The sequence below is a fragment of the Calonectris borealis genome, chromosome 24 (genome assembly GCF_964195595.1).
Source record: "Calonectris borealis chromosome 24, bCalBor7.hap1.2, whole genome shotgun sequence".
NCBI lineage: Eukaryota > Metazoa > Chordata > Aves > Procellariiformes > Procellariidae > Calonectris > Calonectris borealis.
Window position 1 is genome coordinate 3813429 of NC_134335.1, and position 22958 is coordinate 3836386.

General features: G+C 46.5%; 1 protein-coding gene across 3 annotated transcripts; it reads left to right on the forward strand.

Annotated features, from left to right (window-relative positions):
* The first annotated feature begins 515 nt into the window (after positions 1-515).
* Positions 516-22028, forward strand: TBCEL (tubulin folding cofactor E like). 3 transcript variants are annotated; one of them, XM_075172964.1, is made up of 8 exons: positions 516-612; positions 4475-4624; positions 6905-7044; positions 10179-10360; positions 11416-11672; positions 14448-14574; positions 15027-15143; positions 20364-22028. In XM_075172964.1, the coding sequence occupies exons 2-8, from the start codon at positions 4492-4494 to the stop codon at positions 20680-20682; spliced, it is 1275 nt and encodes a 424-aa protein (XP_075029065.1). In that variant the 5' UTR covers positions 516-612; positions 4475-4491; the 3' UTR covers positions 20683-22028. The 3 variants fall into 3 exon arrangements, with proteins under 3 accessions (XP_075029065.1, XP_075029064.1, XP_075029066.1); XM_075172963.1 differs by lacking the exon at positions 516-612 and adding an exon at positions 765-1131; XM_075172965.1 differs by lacking the exon at positions 516-612 and adding an exon at positions 2753-3764.
* The last annotated feature ends 930 nt before the right edge of the window (positions 22029-22958 follow it).

Below are 22958 nucleotides of genomic sequence, written 5' to 3' on the forward strand. Positions count from 1 at the left end.
CCTGCATGATTTATCATCCTTCCTTCTGAGGTCATGACCAGCCACCGCAGAAGGATGGTGCCACCCATGAGCAAGTAAACAGGAGAGAAAAGGGCAAACTGGTAACGAACGGCCGGGCACTGCCAGCAAAGGGCCGCAGCTGCCGGAGCAGTCGACGCAGGGCGCGCGCCACTGCCATGACACGTCAAGAAGACGCAACATTTACCTATTTGCAATTTTGACGTACGGCTGTGTAGCCAGGGCCTCCCCTCCAGCGGGACCGGGGGCGGGTGTCTGGGGTGCTGGGCCGGCCGGGGAGTGACCCCTGCCCCTGGGAGGCCCCAGAGCTCGACCCTGGGGCTGCAGGGATCTTGGCATCATCTCTCTCTCCCCCCCCGTCTGACGTCACTGATGAGGTCAGGTGACGTCAGAGGACGCTGCCCCGCGCGGAGGGCGGGCGCGGTGCATGCCGGGCCGCGGGAAGACCGGGCCGCCGGGGGCGGCGTCGTCTCCATGGCAACCGGGGCGCCGCCACCGGCCAGGGCCCGCTCACGTGACGCGGCCCGGTCACGTGATGTTTGGCTGCCGCGGGACTGCTTCCGGGTCAATGCGGGACGCGGCCGCCGGGCCTGGGTGAGCGGGGCCGGGGGGGGCGCGGGGCCGCGGCTGTCTCCGGCCTGCTGTGCGGCGGCGCCGGCGGTGGCGGCGCGGGGCCGGAGCGGGGGAGGCCGCTGCCACCCGGGGGCGACGCGGGGCCCGGCCCGGCCGCACCGTGTGAGGGGAGCCAGGGACGCTCTAACGTTTGTGTTCGAGGCGGCCGGGTCGGCGGTGCTGCCGCGCTCGGGGGAAGGCCTCTGGGGGTTCGCGGCTGGGGACCCCGACCTGCCGGGGTGCAGCTGAACGCACGTCGTACCCCGCCGCGGGCCCAGCAGCACAGGAGGACGGGCAGACGGGCCCCCCACCGATGTCTGCGGGGGAGTGGGTTTTTCCAGTAGCCCCTGAGGGGGTGGCTGGTTCGGTAGCATAAAGTCCGAGTCCGGGCCAGAAGCACGCCAAGTGACATGCCTGGCATCTCTCGTGTGGTTTCCGATCTCCTGGCCGCAGTCCCTGCCATTAGCATTGGCTGCTTCCAGAAGTGTGGTACTGTGGCGGGTGAGCACGTAGTTACGCTTGCTTCGATGAAGTCCCTGGCAGCGTTTCGCATGCTTGGGTAGCTTGCCCTGGTGGCTCAGGGTCAGTCTGTCTACCCTGATAACATTCATTCATCTGTCTCTCAAGATCACTTCAAAATTAATTTCCCTGAATCGTGTTTTAGGAAAAGGACATACCAGCTTCTTTTAGTCAGACGTTTGTTCTGTTGCATCCGCTCCTTACGCTTTGTTTTTTATGTATACAAGGATGTCAAAATGCATTTGGTGTGTGACTGGTTAGGACCTGCTCTGAAGGCGTTCGGGTGGCACTGGAATTCTTTAGGATGTCATTAATGATGTAATTCTCTTGAACGGTCTCTTATTCTCCTTCTAGGCTTATAGCACTGGGATAGAAATATTTTTCATGTCGTTTCTAGCGTTCTCCTTTCACTTCGCTCATCAGCTGCAGCAGCCCGCTGGGTTTCCCTTGGATCTCAAGTCAGGGTCACGCTCTTCTTTGCAGACGCTTGCCATGTTGTATGTCACTGGGGCCACAGCCTTCCAGCGGAACGTTTAAATACAGATAACAAAGACTATTCGTTGGCATCTTTCGAAGACTGAGAACATCTTTTGCAACCTATGCTGTCATTTAGAAAACCCAAAGTTATTTTAGGGTATGAATTGTTCCTTGTGCTGTCAGTAGGAAAACACTCAGAAATGTGCACCTTGCAAATCGTCCTGTCCTGCCCTTGTACAGACAACATTCACTTGAAATGTGTCATGCTTTCTTTGCATATTCTGTTAATCCTTGCTCTCAAGCAATTGTAGTGATTCAGAGAAGCCACGTGCGTGACAGATGATTATAGTGAATGTGAAATCCGACGAGAAGGGAAGTGGAAAAGGTGACTGCCCGCTCCCTGACATTTTTGTCATCTGGCAATGGCATTGGTGTGCAAAAGTAAAGCTTGAGAAAGAAAATGTTTGTGATTCAAAGTTGTTGAATGTAAATGTCATTAGGGTTTTTTCTCAGTTCTGGATTGCCCTCAATACTGCATCTGGAAACAGTTTTTTGTCTCTATGTGATGTTAAGGTGACTTTCTCATGTGGAATTTCCAGCTGATGTTTGCTCAGTGGATAAAGAGGAATGGAGCTGATAGAAAAGCAATGTGAAGGACAGAAAGCTTTATGCATGGGGGCATTCCAGAATTTCCAGACCAGGAGGTCTCAGTGTACGTTTGGAAAGCAGTATCTGTCTGTCCTACATACTGAGCTCCCAAATCACCCTGGAATGAGCCTTTTCAGCCTAAAGCCTTGGCTGTCAATGCAAATTGTTCCAGTAGCATGCGGGATGTTTTAGCGTAAAATTAAATGCCTTATTCCTAACACAAACTTCAATTTGAGGGTTTCTTGTTCGATCCTAGATATAGTGACATGAAGTTAAATTTGAGATACAAATCAACCAAGTTGTTGAGGGCTGAAAAAGGTGTGGGTTTTTTTTTTTAAGACCAATCCTTTAAGTACCTATTTGTGACATGTAAACTTTATATATAATGTAAAAATTATAACAGGGTTCAGTCAACTTGCTTCTTATTTTACGGAAGTCCTTTATGATAGAGGTATTTTAGGTAGTCCATTCATGAAGAAGTAAAGTAGAGCTTGTTAAACAGGTGATTCTCAGCAAAGGGAACCTGAACCATAGTTAAATCACTTTTGTTCAGGATTTTATATCTATCCTTGCCTGTAATAAATCTAAAAGAAAGTTTATGGCAGCAGGCAGAGACTTTAATTCGGCATTGGTTAGCAACATCGCTTTCAACATACGTGTGGCCCCACCATGAACTCAAAAGTATGGATTTCCACCAGGAGTCCTGGAGGTGCAGGTTTATGTGCAGAACGTATGTATCTCTGTGAGCCGGGTTTTGCTAGTACACTAGAAAGGTAAATACGCAGTACTTAGTGAAAATGCTGCTCCATGACTACTTGTATGCTGTAGGAAATTTGCGGTTGATTCCTGCAAGTTTGTGCCTTCTGTTGTTAGAACGGGCGGATGCAGATCTCTCCTCGGTGTCCGTGACGGGTGGCAGGCTCTCCTTTGGACTACAAGACCTCTGTGAAATGTGGGAGCAATGTGGTTCCCTTTCTTTGTGCATGTATCAAGCTCAACTCCTTTATTATCCAGAAAACCATAAAACATCAAGTTCAGAGTACGTGCAGGAAAGTAGGACAGATAAGCTTAGTTCCACCTAGGGTACAGCAGAATGCCGGCCATCGCGGTATCTTTGTGCCAAATATACTTCCAGCTGACACTCAATATCTTTCTAGGCAGGTCAGCAGCTCGCAATGTGGCAAGTCCTTTTTCCTGTACTGTTCCGTTCTGTGACATGTGTAGATATGAAGGGCATGTTTATCTTCCAGATACATTAAGCAGCTGCAAAATTGAATTGGCAAAACTTACTTTTTGGACTGGCCAAATGATGTGCTCATGTGTCCTCGAGAGTGTTTTGTGACACAGCGGTTGTGTTCTAATTAGAAGCTCAGGTTTGCAAGCAGGACAGAAGAACTTTGCAAATGTCAGAGGAGAAATATGATGCTCCGTTTGAGGCCAAAGCTTGCTTTGAATGAGCCACTGCTGTCAGTGAAGATGAGAGCCCTGAGGTATCCTGAGTGAGCTTACTATCAAACTCGAGTATTTCCATGACACCCTGTGGGCCAACTGATGGAAGTCTGCTAGCAGAGGGTATTGAGCTCTGGGCTGTTCACAGCATTGGCCTGATTTAAAAAAAACCAAACCATAACCTGCTTTGCATAGTGTTTCTTTATAAACAGTTAGGGAGCTTTTTCCTTTTTTTTTCCCCATTCAAAAAGCTGATCTTGACTGAAAGTCCTGAGTTAGAGGAGAGGGAAGTTAAAGGATGAAAACATCTGTTCGAGCAATCTCTTACTCATAAACGGCTCTTCGCTCTTTCTCCTCCTTGCTGCCCTGGAAATGTATTTGAGAATATCTATGAATATCTCACAGTCCTCTTCTGAGGTACAGAAGTCACCTTTTGCAGCTTGGGGTGTATTGGGAACTGTCCTGGAAGAGCATGTGGGGCAAAGAGGCCTTGTACTTGGCCTGTAACGGTATGATTGAAAGCATGTTTGTGTAGCTTGGGCCCTCTATTTGGGTTGGGTTTCTTTTCAGGTAATGTTTTACTGTCATCTTGAATTTGAAATATGACCTGTTAGACTAATCTGCAGTCCAGAAGAAGTACAATCTGTGACCTGGCTGGTCACTTTCTGTCCTGTGTTCCCAAGGATCACTACTGGAGATGATTATTAGTTGCTGACTGTTTATATGCTCTGTTTTTTTCTGCATTAACTAGAAGTCCAAGAAAGGAGCATGGACCAGCCCAGCGGAAGGAGTTTCATGCAAGTTCTTTGTGAGAAGTACAGCCCCGAGAACTTCCCTTATCGTCGTGGACCTGGTATGGGGGTGCATGTCCCAGCAACTCCACAGGGTTCTCCTATGAAAGGTAGGGTTCTGGTCTTTCTGAGCATCTGTGGGGTTCTGGGTGGGATCAGTTTCTTGGTTGTTCTTGCTTATGTTGAAAGAAGAATTGCCCTGAATTGACCAGAAAAAGAAACATCACAATGTATTATAATGTGTTTCTAACTGAAGAGCTGAGAGACTGGAATCTAACAAAAACAGAAAGTTGATCTAGTGACTGAACCAGTTGCTGTAAAAAACAAGTGAGTTTCCCTACCCCTGTCATTGCCAGCATAACAGAATCGGAATCCTGTCACTGAAAGGTGGAAATAAGGCCCTGTGCAGTGCTGAGTTTTAAGGGTTCAGCAGTCCCTGGAGCTTATTTTCTTCAGGCTAGTGATGCTAACTATTTTATTAGTGGCTGCAACAACATGTGTTTTGACAGAGATGGCTTAACAAATACACAACACCTTAATCTAAATTCGAGGTTGGTCCACATGCTAGTGGTGTCATGCAGAGCTGTCAACTTGCATCGATGCCTGCAAGTACATAAGGAGGCCAGTGTTAGACAGGAGTGGACCATATTTCAAGCCAAGTGATGAGTCGTTGAATCTCCAGCTAAGTTTCTTTTGTGACAAGTGACTTAAATAGATTTGTGGTTTACTTTGGCTCTCTTCTCAAGGCATCAAATGTTCTCTGACCATGCCTATGCTGACCTCTGTCCTTTGCTTCTGACCTCACTGCCTGGAGGGAGTTTCAGACAGATGTGTGTCTGAAGCGCTGTGCTGCTCATGTATGTCCTTGAGCCTCATAGACTGCAGAATCTGTGTCACTATTTCCTGCTCTTTGAACTGAATCCGTTTGACACCCTTTGGTCTTCCCTCACGCTCTGATATTAGCATTTGGTTCTCGGTTTGTACAGATGGGTCTGGGATTCACATTTATCCCACCAGAACTGCCCCTTCTTTGTGTAACCTCTTGCCCATCTTGATCTGTAAGTGTAGTTTAAATTTCCATCAGGTCAATTTGTATTGTAACCAGCCCCGAAGGGGAAAAATAGCTGTGGAAGTTAGCGGAACGAAGTTTACAGTAACTGAGTTTGACAGAGGAGAAAAAAGGGCCTGAGTTCAATTGAGGATAAAACGTACTGCGTGTTGCTCAAAATTAATACGAACAGAAAATTGGCCCGATGGAATATTCAATCAGTGCCCTCTCTCCTGTGTGTGAATACCCACTTACCTGAGCTGTTTGGATGCTGGAAAGAGGGCACATGTTTATAAGTCTTAAAATGTGACGAAGCTATGGCTTACAAGTACGTAATGACTAATTCCCAAAGTACAACACTATCCTTGAAAGAAGCCGAACACTAATGAGCCAGGAAACTTGAAAACTCAGATCACTCCAGATAATTGTCGGCTGCTAGAATCCCTTTCTAGTTGGGTAACTGTTGAGTATTAAGGAGAGAGAAAAAGGGCCACCTTTCTAGGAAAAAGTTTGTTGTTGTTAAATTTTAACAGATTTTGATACTCCACAAAGGTGGTAGAGCTGTATTGTACACGAAAGAGTGTAAGACTGATAGCTTGCCTTGCCTTGCCTAAATGTGGATTTCTTGTGTTGAAATGGTTTCCTGTTACAAATCCACAGCTTTTAACTTTGTTATGTTTTGGCCTTAGCAAATCAGGCTGTGATTGTGATCCAAGTCCTTGTCGGTGAAATAGCTGCGAGAACATTTACCTGCATGAGAAGGAACTAGAGCAAAACCGAAGCAGAAACATAAAAGGCAGAGTAGAGACCTAAGTTTTCCAGGATGCAAGAACGCTAAACATTCTACATTGTTGAAAAGGGAAAGCTTAGAAAAGAAATGTTTAAATACATCCTTGCTGTTCCTGACCCCAAGTGGGCTAAGTAGGAGAGGATAAGGGAGTCTGAGTCTGTGCAGCTAACAGTCCACCTAGTCCTGTATCCTATCTGCAGATGCCTGGGGAAGAGCATAAGTTCTGGCAAGAACTGATATGAGACGTACTATAAACTACAAAGGACTGGCCTGTCCTCGCTGCAATGTGGACAGAAATGCATGTACTAACTGAAGAGCACTGATACTGAGTGGTACTTCATGTTTAGACACAAGAAGACTTCTTGATTGACGTTGGTCACTTGTCATAAAATCCATGTTTATCCTGAGATCCTTAAATAGACGTAAATTGTGGAATTACTGGTAGATCTTTTCTTTTGCTGAATGTCATGCTTGTTTGTGCTTGTTGTTACCTTCTCTAACTAAGCAATGCAATGCTGACCAGAGGGCATCTTTTCTTATTCCGCGTTTCAGATCGGCTCAACCTTCCAAGCGTGCTGGTACTGAACAGCTGTGGCATAACCTGCGCAGGGGATGAGAACGAAATCGCTGCCTTCTGTGCTCATGTGTCTGAGCTAGATCTTTCTGACAATAAACTGGAAGACTGGCATGAGGTAAAATGGTTACATGTGCATCTTTCTGAATAAATTTGATGGCTATTACTATGACTGCAAATGCATTGCAGGTTATAAGAGTAGTTCGTTCATTTAAAATAGAGAGATTTCAATTTTTTGTGGCTTCTTTCTCGTCTTTGAAGCTGATGCTTATTTGCTTTGACAACAACTGAGCAATAAACGTGATGAATTTAATTCATTTGGGTACTTCACTCCATTTACCTCATGACTTACAATCTTGGCCTGTGGGTGACAAATATATTATCATGCAAAGCACCGGAACTGCCGTTTCTAACATCAACAGGTTAATGAGCAGTGTAGTTTTCAACAGAGTAAGACCTGAGGAGGTCTGAGTAATGGGAGTTGATTCCCAGCTTTGCCACCGATTCTGTGATGCTGGGCAAGGTATTTATTTTCTCTCTGCTTTTGTTTCCCTATCTGCAAAACAGGTTTAATAACATTTACCTCAAAGAATATTTCTGAGGCTTCATTAATTAATGCTAAATTCTATTATAAAATCCTCTGAAGTGCTTGGATGAAATATGCTAGATAAATGCAATGTAATACGAGTAAAACAATTGCAATCTGTTCGAGTGTTGTTAACAGTTCCTCACTGGCTTATGTTCTGCTTTTATGTTAGTGTTTATTGTTGGAAATATGTGGAAAAGAACAGGACGTGCAACATGAAAATTATCATGTGTTTCTGTTGCATCAAGCTCCTACGTCTTTAAACAGGTAGCGAATGCAATGTTTGCAGAAATGTCCCAGTTCTGGCACGGGGGTCGCAAAGTCAAATGTGGGATAGGTTTCCCTGTTTCTGTTACTTCCTTGTTAGCCTAGAAGGTATTAGCTCAGCGAGTGGGAGAGAGATCTTAGGCTTGTCTGTTGAGATTAGAGCCAGGGAAGATGGTTTTGTACTGAGGGCATATTTGCTAAGAACTGGGATGGTGTCTCCTGACTTATTTCGTTCTGACGCTGAAAGGCCCCTTCCCACAGTAATGAGGTGCTCCCTCTCCGCTCCCTGTTCTGCCTCTTATTGTCAGCGGGGCTGGCCTCACAACTGGTGAGCAGCTGGGAGAGCTGCACATACACTTGTCGCTCGTAAGCTGCATGCTCACACCCTGCTATTTGTTCAGTCTGTTTAGGCTACCCTGCACAGCACAATTTGCTGGCTTTTGCATGAGCCGCAGTAAAGCAGGAAATGAAAGGCTTTCTGTGTACTTTGGCCCCTTCCTCCGAGACGGGATTAAGTTTTCATAGCCCATCTGCAACAGATAAATATCTACCCAACTCTTAAAAACTGCCAGTGATGGTGTTTCCAGATCCCTGGGCAGCCTGTTCCCATGCTTAGCTAATAACCTCATAATCTAAACTATGTAACTTAAGTCTCCCATGCTGCAATTTAAGCCAATTGCTCCCTGCCCTGTTCTCAGCAGGCACGGAGGAGCATTCATCGCTATTCCTTGTATGACAGCCTTGTATACCCACAAAGAAGAGCTTTCATGTCTTCTTTTCCTATTTTAGTATAATACTGAAAAAATCCAGTTCTTCCAATTGTCCATCGTAGGCCGGTTTTTCTAAATCCTGTGTTGTTTTTGTTGCTCTGATGTCATTCCAGTTTGCCTACTTCATTCCTAAGGCATAGTGCCCAAAACATGACATCACCTACGGTGAGGTGCGAAGTGAGGCAGACTAATTACCTGCAGCATCACGTATGCAACACTTGAATTCAACCTCCGCATGAGACAAATGCCCTTTGCTAGCAAATGGGCCTGGTTATTGACCTGTGGATGTCATGGTCTGCCCCATCTCCTCCCATCCCAATCGCTTTGTGGAGTGGAGCTCTCTAGCTAGGTGTTCTCTGACTCGTAATTATTTTCTGGATGAATGTTAGTACTTTGACTATCCTTCAACTGAACCTGAACCCGTCTTACGGGTTTCAGATGGCTTCGCTTTGGCCTCTAGTCTTGTACTGCAATGTGATGGCAGCCTTTCCCACCTTAGTATCACCCGCAGATTAAGAAAACACATAGCGTTCAATTATTCTGGTCATTGAAAACGTAACGAGTAGTATTCTGCTAGAACACTCCCTCGGTATGTCTGCTAGCTTTGTATTGAACCCTTAACTTACAGTGCTATCCCAGGCACTGTAAGTCCCCAGTTTGCCTATGCGACTGGTGTGCGGATGGCGTCGGAAGCTGTCGTTCCCTTATACTACTTCCCACTGAATCAGTTACCCAGTCGAAGAGGAAAATTAGACTGACATGATGTGTTCTTTACAAATTGATGCTGCCTGGCTGCTCTCTTCACTTAATCATTATTAGATGACTACAAATTGATCATATAAATAATCTGTTCCCATATCTTTCTGTGTATTAGCAGTATCTAGGTCAGCACCTACCCCGATCACACGATCCGTTATGTATCCCGCACTCCAGAGCTGTACAGTCGTCGTCTCTGACTTTTCTTTCTCTTTCTTGAGCTTTTTTCCTTACCTCTCTGCTACTTTGCCCTCACGTGCGCATCTGTACGCACAAAAAGACAAAGTAGCTCCAACCAGAGTTACCTGAACATTTGGATTTACTGTAAGAAAGCTGCTGTTTTCAGAGTAATGGAATCGAATAAGAAATTCATTGTATGTGTACAGTGAGCTTCTATCTGTCTTTTACATTGGGCAAAATGGCGAGGTATGTGGCTAGTGGGGAGCAGTGGAAAGCTGAGCAAGTGATCAGGATGTTGGCCATAAACTCAAGATGTGCCCATTGCCTCCCTGCTAAAAGAGGGGTTCGGCATGCTGTGTCCTGTAACGTGCTGCTGCTTAAGCTTGGTGTTGAGGTGGATTTTATGACCTCTCCCAAGAGACTGGCTTTCTCTTATCAAGCTGCTCAGATAGTGTAATTAAATGAACTGTTGAGGTGAATGAGCAATTAACCAATCAATCTAGATCAGCGAATAGCTGGAGTATGAATTACAGGTAGTTATCCAGAAGCCTTATTTTTTTCCCCATATCATTTCTTTGGCTTGTGGTGATTCCGAAGGGCCCCCTTTTGGGAGACGGGATATTACTGCATGAGGTCCGATTACTGCCTGATACGCATTTCTTTCTTTCTCTTTTTTTTTCCCTCCCCACTTAGGTCAGTAAAATTGTGTCCAACGTTCCCCACTTGGAGTTTCTAAACTTGAGTTCCAACCCTCTCAGTTTGTCCGTTTTAGAGAGAAGGTGTGCTGGGTCTTTCGCTGGTGTTCGCAAACTTGTGCTCAACAACAGCAAAGCTTCCTGGGAAACAGTCCACACAATCCTGCAGGAATTACCAGAGTAAGCATGGGGAGTTGGGCGTAGAAAGGGGTGCTCGCTGCACGCAGGTCAAGGCTGGCTTATCAAATCACATGGTGAGGGATGAGAGGGGTGTAAGGATGCAAACATGATCAGTAGAGAAAAAGGGAGTATTTTTCTTTGGGAGCTTGGGAACTGGCCAGGTGAATGCTTTACATTATCTTAAAAGCTGAACTTGTGTGACGCTGCAAAGCCCAGGGCTTCTCGTCCAAATCTAAATGGATAATCACCCCAGCAATGTAGGAGGTGACACGCTTTCCTCGGAGTCGCTGCAGAATGAATGGTGCAGTGCATACCTATACTAATAGCTTTTGAATAGGATGTAAGTCTGAGGGTCTGGCCACTTGTCAAGTAATATTTCATCATGCTTTTCTGTGCAAAAGTGTTGATTTCTGTGGCTTGGCCACGGTCCACCTTGGCAGTGGCATTCTGCTTCCACGAATGTCCTCGGTGGCTACATTTTGATAACAGCTTCCTCTTCATACGGCTTTGTAAGCGGAGATGATGGCAGCAGTATATCCTGCGTGGCCAGTGTACACTTTCCTGGGATTAGGAGAGCTAGTTCAATTGTCTGAAAACTTAGTGGGACCTGTTCTTTCTTTAATGGGAACCTTCAGCAGAACCAGTGATGTGGGGAAAAAATTGTCATCTGTGTTGTATAAAAACACCTTTTTGAATTAAGCGGTGAGCATTCAGAGCAGGTACCAATCACTATTGGAGTTGGGTTGGTGGCTTGTTGGGCACAAATGTGGAACACCACCCCGAGCAATCTGTTATACAGTTAATACTGGGAGACTAGGGGAACACTTAGAGGTGTTTTTCATCTGTGGAGGAAGTTTACAGATGGGAGGAGAGACGTAGTCGAAACACTCCATTTGGAGTGCTCAAAGGCCTTTTCTACACCAAGGTTTCAAATCACATAAGAGCTGTTACAGAAAGTCGTGTTAAAATTGCGTATGTATGTCCCTGTACCCGAGAGGGTAGCTCTTTTTCAAGGTATATTGAGATGATGATACGATCTTTCTTTCCCTGTGCAGCTTGGAGGAGCTCTTCCTGTGCCTTAACGATTATGAAACAGTGTCTTGTTCTCCAGTTTGCTGTCAGTCTCTCAAATTACTCCACATAACTGACAATAATCTTCAGGACTGGACTGAAATTCGAAAATTGGGAATTATGTTTCCATCACTGGACACGCTTATTCTGGCTAACAACAACCTCACGACCATTGAAGAGTCAGAAGATTCCCTAGCAAGGCTGTTCCCCAACCTGCGATCCATCAATTTGCACAAGTCAGGTGAGAGCCTGGAAGCAGTATGCTTTTTGTTCTCAGCATAAGTGACGGTTCTCAGCGGTTGATCGGAGTCTCTCCTCCTGAGTAGGTGAAAAACACACTTGTTTTGTGCTCTTTGAAACTTTGGCCTTGGGGTGGTTGCTTCTTAGGCCTGTGTTGGCACTAAGTTGCCTGCAGTCACCATTGCTTCCTGCAAAGCATGAGAGGGGGCAGGTGAAGGCAGAAGTGCTGAGCAAGAGCCTAAACCTTTGGGATAGTTCTGTTGCTGTAGCAGAGATGAAAATGCCCAGTGACCTTTGTCCCAGTCTATCCTGGCTTCTCGGCAGAATCAAAAAGCTGTTGATAAATGTAGTCCCAAAAGACCTATCATGTTGAAGTCCAGTTTCCTAATGGTGCTAATGCAGGGCCATGCAAGCAGATGTACTGAAGCGCACTGACCTGAAGAATGTAGCGTTAGGAGAGGAAAACAGGCAAGAAATCAACTTGCCCATCTCTGTGGGCTTTACCTGCTGCTTTTGGTAGTTAGTTGTTATCTAAAAGATGAGTCAGAGTAGCATGGACTGGCAGTTATTCAAAATGAGCTGGCAAAGGTTTTTTACGTTAGTAGTTTCCCTCTGTTCCCTGTCCCTGCCTCAGGTGCTCCTGGCTGGAGAAGGATAAATAAATGTCTGGCCATGGAGGGGATGAAAGAATCCCATTTGCCTTTTATTCCCTGTTTTATCTTGGCTAAAATGAGCGTATGTGTAGGTATGTGGCATGTAAAGGCCAAGCAGTCACCAGCAAAAGCTGTCTGTCATCTGTGCTCAGTTATTAGAAGCTCACCACGAATGATGCTAGGGGCTGCTTTTACACTTCAGCCCCAGAGAATTTTTAGCCAACGTTCCAGAAAGAGAATAAGCATTTGGTATATCGGGAAGGGCACCCTGTGCTCAGAGAGAGGGAGTTGCAGGGCAGCTCTTGAGGGCTGTGACGTGTTTGCGAGATGACACGTACGCCAGAAGTTCTTCTGCAGGAGTACTTAATGCGTCATCATCTTTTGTTCTTTACAGCTTTATATGCTGTGCAAGCCATACTTAAGTGTTAGCCAAGGTAGAAGGTACTTTATTAATATGCTCTGCAATGTAAGCATTAAGGAATCCCTATAATAAAAGCTTAAAGCTAACTAGAGGAAGAAAAGCCTGTTAAGCTGGATTTGAAAGCACTGTCTCACTGAGGAGCAAGTGCTCCTGTGGTAAGTAGTTTTGCAATTTTGATGCCAGGTATTTAAGAACTCTGGATTCTGTATTGCATTTTGATGTTTGGGGAGCTGAAAGTCAAATAGAAATCCCAGGAGCATGTTAAACTTTTTTTTTTTTTAGGGAAAGCTGCTGCACTCCAAAATTATGTCACGTGAAGACTCCAAACTGGTACCTCTTTTTGCAGGCTCTTCTAGCTTCGTGGAGATCAGAGACAAGCTAAAGATAATGGTTTTTAGTGAAGCTATAGCACAACAGGGTCACGAGGGGATGAACAGATTTTCCCGCTGAGGTGGATGCCACGGCTGACAGCAGTTTCTCCTTCAGAGGCAGTTGTGTCTCTGCGCTAGCTTTCTCCCAGCTACAAGAGCTTTTTGGCCCTTGCAAAGTGGCATGATTCAGAGGGGTACCGGCCACTCTTTGGTGACTTTGCACCCCAGAGACCAGGTGGAAGAATTCTCCTCCTGTCACAAACTTCTACTCAGTTTGTCTGTAAATGTGGCTGATGCTGATAGCCAGAGGATGGCTTTAGGCATAGGTGACCTTGGCAGAGGTGTTTCGAGCACTATGGGGAAAAGAAACTCTCTCTCCCCGCCCCGCACACACTGCCGTGATACTTACAGGAATTTTGTTTCTGCTCTGAAAAGACCCTCTTTTGACTTGTGGTTGTGACACACGGTTTGGGATTGAACTTGGCATTTCCTGACAGGCGTAGCTCAAATGAGACCCCTGATTTTGTTTGAACCGATAATTTTTCTGTTTTTTCACATTTTCTGTACTGTGTGGGTGAAGCTGATGAATGTTGTTGAGAGAAACCAGTTTTCTAACTTGCATTGCCAGTGTAAGCTTCTGGAACAGTCATCGGAAAAGCATCGCGGTAAACGTTTCTGCAGTCGCAGCAAAGGGAAGCGAAGATGAGTAGTGTTGATCTTGCCACATAATCAGGGCTGTACTGTTGCTTGATCCTCAGCTTTTTTATTTTACCCTCTCTGCTTGCCTTGTTATCCTAAATATCAGGTCTTTAGGGGGCTGAAATTGAGTTAAAGCCTTTTTCATTAAATGGCTGGATGGCTTCTGGGACTATTTTACCACTGGGTTTGAGTGGAAATGGGGCCCAAGGTGGTCATGTGTGCGAGGTGAAGCCATTTGATGGCTGTTTAGTGACGCCTAGAATGACAGAAGTCCTGACGACTTTAATACTACTTAAGGCAGCATCCCTTTATAGATGCAGCCATCATAACTGATGCTAGACAGTTCTCGGCAGTGAGGCCAAAGACTGAATGGTCCATAAAAGCTAAGCTCCCTAATCAGCCATGGAGATCATCCTTCTAGACTTACAAAACAGCATGAGAGAATTTAAACTACTCCGTCTTGTAAGCAAATGAAGGAGATTTTTTGCAGTGCATCATGAGCAAAAAGCTGTCTTCTAAAGAAACAGCAGCTGACGCTCGCCTGTCATGTATGTTCTTTGGCTATGTCTGATTATCTTGGATACATGATGTATTATCTGTGTTTGTTTAAGCAAGTCTTTTCTTTCGAGCAGGTTTGCATTGCTGGGAAGACATTGACAAGTTAAATTCTTTTCCCAAGCTCGAGGAAGTGAAATTGCTAGGAATCCCTTTGCTGCAGTCCTACACCACTGAGGAACGCAGGAAGCTGCTAATAGCCAGGTCTGTTGCTTGTTTATTCTGCTCAGCAGAAGCGTTACATGGCATTCAGTGGCTGGGAGTGGGTAATTGGAGGAAGAGGCTGTTAGGAGATGGGGCTTTGTATGAATTCAGTGCTCAGAAACATTTGAACCTTTTTTTGTTGTGTGGGAAAGTGGGAGTAGTGGAAATGTTAAGTCTAACTTCTCTACTTCTCAGAGAATTTTTTGAGTCTCGTACATGCCAGTGCACGCGATGCATTTATGTGGCAAAATGAACATGCTTAATTTTGAATGTGCTTGGAGAAACTGCATGGAACTCGCCCTTTCTGTCTAGGGGACTGAGGCATAAGCTACCTGGCAGGATTCTCCTGCTGTTAATGTTGTGGCACGTAGCTTTTGATGGTGACTGTCTTGTTGGTCACCCTGTCTGGGTTTCTCTTCTTGCTGACTGTATTTCTTGATGTCTGCTTGCAGGTTGCCATCTATCGTCAAGCTCAATGGAAGCATTGTTGCCGATGGGGAGCGAGAGGACTCGGAGCGATTCTTCATCCGATATTACATGGAGTTCCCAGAGGAGGAAGTCCCATTCAGGTATGAATTCTTTGTTGTGGAATGGAGAGCAGGGGCAGAAGGGCGGCGAGGCAAAAGGAAAGGTGACTGAACAGATGATGTTACATGGGAAATCTGGGCTAGCTGTTCCATGAAAAAATCATCCCTCGCCTTCCTCCTGTCTTGCCTTCCTCAATCTGTTTTAGGTAATGTCGTTATATTAGAGTGTTGTCTGATGACTTGTAGAATCACTTCTGAGTCAAATTTGGTCTTAAAGTGTCCGCGTCAAGTGCCATTAAACAACATGACTGCTCAGTTCATGCTCTTCATTGCTTCCTGGCCTCCCCGATGGCTAGCTTCGTAATCCACCTGTGTTTGGGAGTCCCCAAAAGCCAGTACAGATCGTGCTCTCTGGTGCCAGGCCGGGACGTCTAATTCTCTTGACCATCTGGTGTGTGGAATGTGACTGGCGATGGGAAGCTGTCCCCTCAGTTTCAGGCCCGCAAATCGCAAGTCTGATGGTTTTTCTTTGCCAAAAAAGTATGCCCAATGATCCGCTAATCTTGGTAAACTAATGAACTTTGACAGATGCTGTTCAGTCGGTATCTTCTCTGTGCCAGCATCTACTTACTGCTTCTTAATGGGCTGAGGAAGCATCATAGAGCCACTGCATTTATGTGCTTTTTGCCCTAGAGCCCTCATGCGCTTTTCAGACAACAAAGCTTCATAGCCCTTTCTTTACAGAAAGGGGGTAGGACAAGAGTGTGTGTGTCTGGAGGGACAGACAGAGGTAGGGACAAACCGAGGTAGAGAAGGTCGAAGGTATGGCCCAGTATGGATGACAAAGGTGCAAATGGAATCTGGCCGGTGTTTACATTGGCTGGTCAGTGTTTCCCCCAGCTTAACTCTTTAGCTTTCCGAAAGCAGTGTGTGTGTGACCTGCCAGTACCGTAAGGGCATGGGAAGGCTGGAATGGGGAATGAGGGCATGGCATTTTGCATTAATACTAATAGGTCCAGTGATTATAGTGTTTGTTAAAGGCATACTGGGGTCAGTTCAGAGGCGAAGGGTACTAATGTAGTTGGGGAGACAAGACAGCTGGTGATCCCTCTTGTGCCTTTTTCTGAGGACAAGTCCTGGCTTGTAATTTTAGAAGGCCTTGAAGCGGAAAAATTGAAACAAATGTTGGAAGGGATAGCAGCAGAGGCGTAGAATGCAGGGGAGAGGAAGGGGAAAGGGAGACGGGGACTGCGAGCTCATGGTGCTGCTCCTAAAGTGGATTATTTTCCGTAACATTTTATTTCTAAGAAAACTGTTTTGTGTCTCTGTGTTCATGGCTCTAGAAGGGGAGAATAGCAGGGCAGCTGAGCCCAACAGCTGCAGCGGAGTCCTGCCCTTTGGCAAACAGGGCTTGGGCTGACCTGGAAAACCAGCCAGGAGAAGGCAAGCAAGGCCCTCGCACTGAAAGCGGTGTATTCGGTTGCAGCCTGGGAGGGGAACTAAGGTGCAAGTAGCGCTTTGATCCCAGTGGAACAGGTGAGCCGCCCTGAGCTCAGGAGGAAGGGTTTGCGCACGAGAGGGAAGGCTCTGAATCTTTTTCTGCTGGGTATTGTGGTGACAGGTGCCTTGCATGTCCAGCACCCGTATATTGTTGAGAAGGACACAGTGGGGTATAGCTTTAGACACGCATGATGCTACTGTTGGGGCGTGGACTTTGGGAACAGACTGTGTGCACCCATGTAGTTACACAGTACCACACACAACTGGGGTCAGTTTCCAGGTGGGAGCTCATGTAAGAAATTACTAATATCTCACCCATCCAAAAAAGCTGGCTGATCTTGACCAACATGCTAGCTTTATGCTATTTTGGTAAGATAGAGGAGAATGACCTCCCCCTCTGATTTCTTAACCTTTAAACACTGTTACTGCCCTTTCTGTGGTCAATGGGCTCTTTGTCTGAATCCCTTCATCTCTGCAGCGTTTCCAAGAGACTTGTGCAGCTACTAAAGAGGGTTGTTCTGTTCTGGAGGAGTTGTGTACCACTACAGACTATTTTCTAATGAGGCTGCAGATGGCTGAGAGTGTCCCTAGTGCCGAGGGCCGGGTTTCAGTTCCTGGACCCGTACGCAGCAGCCCTTGTAGGAAGGGAAACCTGGCATTCTTTGCAGAGAGATTTTGTGTGTGTTTGTTGCTAAAGCTGCTGCTGCTTTGCTCCCAAATCTGATGTGGTCTCTCTGAAGGTGGTTTGTAATTAGAATCTAATTACACACACATGTTGTTGCTGGGGGTACGGCATCTGCATTGCAGTGCTGCCTCAAGCGGAGGAAGAAGACACACTTGGGCACGGAAAACTTAGGAGTGTAAGCAGCCCCCCTCAAGACTGTCGCGGTGTAGCGTGCGATAAGCGAACAGCGCGCTTTCTCACGGCAACCCCCCCTGCTTGTATTCATGTCATCATGGGCTGCAGCTTGAAGGGATCGGAAAGGGAGGGAAATGGACAGAATAATTTCACTCTCTGGATGTCGTGGATTAGAAAGGAGCGCCGAGTGTACAATCCAATATTGGCTGTCTTCTTGAGTGACGTCTCTGTGTCTGTGGGTTTTTAATGAGTCCTCTGCTTGTCTGGCCCGCTGTTTATCTGCAGAGTATTAGAGACACTTCAGGTGCAGTTCTTCAGCATCTTCTGCTCTGGCAGTCAGTGTCTGCGGGGCTGCAAGGGTGATTATAAAAGTCTCGAGGGTGCCTATTATCGGGGTACAAAAGAACCATGTGAGCAGTGTGCCTTTGTCTTTATTGATTTGAGGGAATCCAGTCATTCAGACTCCTAACTTTCTTTGCAGGCTGCAGGTAGCATACAAGGAGCAGGCTGTGAAGCTTGTTCTGCCTTTCCTTGACATAAGAAAATTTAAGACAACATTGCCTGACCCTCCACATATTAACAGCATGCGTTTGGGTAGTCTTAGCCCACTCACGGTACTTCTGTCTCTCAGCTTGCTTGAAATTTGTCCCCCTCTTTCTACTCTTCCCACCATCAGCCCTGTTCACTGCAGTTTCCCTTAGCACATGAATCGTGGCAGTACTTCTAGTCGGCATGTGAGAAATTGTTGCTGGTCTGCAGCATGCGGAGATGGTGAGAGTTGAAGGGACGTCCCAAGGTGGGCTGAGGGCCTGGGGCAGCAAGGGACGCGTTTGCTCTCTCCACCTCTCCAAGTCGGCCGTTGCTGCTGACCGCATCCTTCCGGAGGTGGTGGAAACTGCTGCAAAGAAACCCTCCTCGTCGGCGACACGTTGGCTAGCACTCACTCTTACTGTGGGCCGTAGCCCGGTGGGTAAAATATGGGGAGCGTGTTGTCTCCTCTCAGCATTAATGCCTTTTCCAAATAAATAGGCCTGATGCTATCACCCAGGAGACTGTGAGAGCAGGACTTTGGACACTCTGCCCCGGTGAAGGCTTGTTTTGTCTGTGAGACTGGGGAAATCCTAGTGCGTTGTGGCCCTTACCTCATTTCCCAGCAGACAGAGGGTCTGCTGTTCTCCAGGAACATTCCTGCCTTCAGCAGGACTCCCTGGGGTCGCCCAGCCTGCCAGGTCCCATCATCTCTCAACAGGGGCCGTGACACAGCACCGATCACATTCAGCTCAGACTCGGTCCGGCAACAAAAAGAGCTTTCTGTACGGAGCATAGTGGAGGGCCTCTGAAATGTTACCTTTTCTCGGCAGCTCTTGGTCTTTTGTCATTTCAATCACATTGTGTTTTGTGTTGCCGTTTCGCCTCTTTCCCAGCCAGACAGGGGAGATGCAGCCTTGCCTGATGGGAGCGATACCTGCTGAAGGCGGCGGGAGGGTGAGATGGGTTTTCCATTGCAGGGGATGGCTCCCCGCGACGGACCTTGTGAAGGACAGTTGGAGAACTAGGCTCCAAGGAGAAAGTGATGGTGGAGCGTGTGGCTCTGCTAGTAAAATTCCCATGTTGTTTTAGAGTAGGTGTGAAGGGTCAGTTGGCAAGAAGTCCCCCGTTTGTTGCCAGCTTCCAAACTGTACGGCAGCTCGCCTTGATTCGGTGATCTTAGTGATCCCGTGCTCAGTGGAGTGTAACATTTGGGACCTAGATGGCCTCTTGGAAAACAGCAGGAATGTCTGAAAATCGGCCAGGCTGTGAAGCCACAGATACTGGGAATCTGGACTGAGAGCCGTATCCTTTGTGTGAGCGCTAAGCTTGGTTCTGGCACTCTCTAGTGAAGTGTTTTCACTGGAGCAGGAGGTGTAGAGTCTCACAAGTGTAGCTGTAGCATCCTCTCTTTCTTCCAAATCTGCAGCCACGGCTGGGGTTTCTGAAATTGTAGGAGCCCAGTAGAGAGCTTCGCTGCTCAGTTTTGTTCAGGAAGCTGTTTTGAGACCAGTCGACTCAAACGTCTCAGGTCGGTGATAGAACCATAGAATCATAGAATAGTTTGGGTTGGGAGGGACCTTTAAAGGTCATCTAGTCCAACCCCCCTGCTGTGGGCAGGGACATAACTTCACCTTCCTCGGCTCGATACCTCCTCCCTAGTCGGATGCTCACTCGGGTTCATGCCAGTGCCACAGTGCAGCTTGGGGACTATGAGACAAAGTGACTGGAATGGATGGGCTTTCTATTTTCTCCTTTTCAGCATGTTGCCTGAGAAACACTGTGTGCTCTGTGAAGTGTCATGCTGGCAGGGGAGAAAACAGGATTCATACCATCCAGATTTATTCCTAATGGATGTCTGTTCAGGTCATCGGACTTGAATCGGGGTGAATGTTGTCTCACATGAGGAACATTCAGCTCCCCAAAGTGTGAGAGATTTTGGAGAGAGGCATGCACTTATGGGCTTTGAATGCTAGCACAGCGATGTTCTTTACTTGTGGGAGCCTCATCCATCCTTCCCTCCTTGAGTGAAGTGCTGGTTAAACTGAGAGATGTTTCTGAAGGGCCATATGCCAGCTAGTCACTGACATGGAGGATGGGGACAGCTCATTGCTGTCAGGGTTCTGGTTTTAGCTCTCATCAGAGTTCTGGGCTTTAGATGAATCGCGCCTTGGAATCTGCGCTTACCCTCTTGTCATCCGGTCACAGTACTCTCCATGCAGATGTTCGTTTATACTTTGCAACCTAGTAGTGTCCTTGGATGATTGCTGCTAAAGTGGGGTGGTATCATGATGTGAAACGGAAGCTGACTTGTGAAACGTGCATTGGCTGTACGAGCAACTGTACTGTAATTCTGGACTTGTTTAATTTTTCAGGTATCACGAGCTGGTCACGAAGTATGGGAAGCTGGAGCCCTTGGCAGTTGTGGATCTTCGGCCACAGAGCAGTGTGAAGGTGGAGGTTCACTTCCAGGATAAGGTGGAAGAGATGTCGATCCGTCTCGATCAGACTGTGGCAGAATTGAAGAAGCAGTTAAAAACTGTGGTGCAGTTGTCAACAAGCAACATGCTGCTCTTCTACTTGGACCAGGAAGCTCCCTTTGGTCCTGAGGAAATGAAATACAGCTCGCGAGCACTGCATTCTTACGGCATTCGGGATGGGGACAAAATTTATGTGGAGCCCAGAATGAAATAGCCTCTTTTGACCTTGTGAGTGCACGCACGTGCACACATCTGCCCCCACACACCCACACACATGCATTAAGGAGTTTTTGCAAGGTTTTTATTTCGGTCGGTTGGTTGAGGTTTGGTTGCGTTTCTGTAGCAGGTAATTTCGTAGCCCGGAGGGAGTGCCCTGATCTGAGAACCATGCCCACCATCCACTGCAGGTGACCTTGAGGTGACAATTGACTTCAGTGCGTGTGTTTCAGTGTGTGCAATACCTTGATGTTTTCTTCGATGCTCCGGTATACTCGTGATTTGGCATGAATGGTCAGTTGTTCAAGCTAAAGAATGCTAGGGCCTGTAAGGGAGAAGATAGCTCGGTGCAGAATTTGACCTGGTTTTTTCTTTTTCTAAATTTTTGGGTTTTTGGCTCCACCAGAGCACCCTTTGGCCTAGCTATCTGACTGTGGCTCGAGCTTGCTGAAGTATTTTTTTGCAGCTGGGTGCTCTCTCAACTTTTTGTTGCGCTCGAGTTCACTGAGAAGATCTAAAACAGTATTCCGCTTGATTCTGAGCTCAGGTATTTAGTGCATCCACTTAACTCCACTGGTTTGGTTTGTATGAGTGCACAAAATGGGGGAAAGAAAGAGACCCTGTTAGAAAGAAACAATTTATTTTCTCACACAGTGTCTGCAACCTGTAGCACTGGCAGTCTGGAGGCAAAGGGACCCTCGCCGCGTGTGTTGCAAAGTGAATTTTGGAAGGCGGTGGATGGGCCTTGCATTGGAAGGACTTCTAGAGTAGCAGGTCAAAAAGGGGTTGAAGAGCAGATTCCCCTATTGGCCGTGATTCATCCCCGTGATGCTGAAGAGATCCTCCAGTATGCACTCAACCTTGTACCAGTTTGTACCGAAAGTGGAATGGCTAATATTGCTCTCCTGGGAGAGAGTGAGAGTAAAGTTGAAGTTTGTGTTTATTGCTGTTGCACCAGAAATGAAACCTAGCACTTTCCCCGGGGGCCCCTGGCTGTGGGGTCCCTGCTTAGGGTCCAAACTAGGAGAATGTGTTGGCTCGGATCAGTCTCTAGAAGATGAGTAACAAAGCAACTAGACTCACATTTATTGTAAAGCAGGTTTTCACTATCTGTATTGGCTTCCCCCCACACGCACCTTGTAGGCATCGTGTGCTGCTGCTTAAATTAGCCCCTGTTTTCTACTGCAGAGCAGATTCCCTTTCTTGTGCGATGAAATCCTCCTTCCTTTCTATCTCTTGTTTCGCTTTCCTGTGTCCTCCCTTGTTCCTCTGTCCCCCTGACAAGTTGAAGACTTCAAATTACCTTGTTATAAGCAGCTGCATAAAAGTTTTTGAAGCTGTGCAGTGAGGGCTCTAGTTACACATGAACTTCTGACCTTAATTTTGAAATGCTCCGTTATCCCCACGTGCACTTTCTTTCCCCTGATGCTTTTGTCCACATCACCGAGCTCCTTTTATATTCTTGGAGTTGTGTATTTCTCTTCATATTTTACCTAGATCGTGGGGTGGGGTAGGATGGGGAGGGAACAAAGTATTATCTCATAGTCTTCAGGTTCAGGATGTGGGGACCGTTCGGAGGGGAGTAGTTCCGCATCCAGAGTAATGATTAAAAATGGGAGGATTTAAGACAAGTTAATAATTTGTGCTTCATCCCCCTGTCAGAAATGTCAATCTCCTGGCCCCATTGAGATGAGCAATAGGAAATGGAGCAAGACTCGCCGTAGGTAGCGTAGAGGCCGTGGCATGTAGCTGCGGAGCCGTGGTACCTGTAAAACAAAAGAGCGGGGAGATGGCGGCAGTGTAACATAAGATGATGCTTTTATAAGCTAGAGCTTTACTGAAGATGTATTTTCCATTTGGGCAGAGAAAGGCATTTGCTGCCTTATAGCAGAATTCTTAAGCCAACACTTCTGTATGATATATACATAACACGCGCATAGGAAAAGTTGTGTTTAATAAGATATTTTGTTATAAAACAAAGTTTTATGAAGATATGGTTGTTTAATATTAGAAGCCTATTTCTCCCCTTGATCTCCAGTTTAAGTAGGTTATCCCTCAGTCGCTGCAGTGTCAGAGGTAAGCGACTGACGGGGATGCAAAAGTATCTCTGACCTAATTCTATAGAGCAGTAATCGCCTATGTGGGTATATTTATGGCATTGTAACTGGTATTAATGAGATGCTGTAACTATTGACCAACTTCCTCAGCACAATTAAATGTCTCGGTTTCAGAGAAGGAAATAAACAAAGACCATTAAAGAATTGAATGGGATGT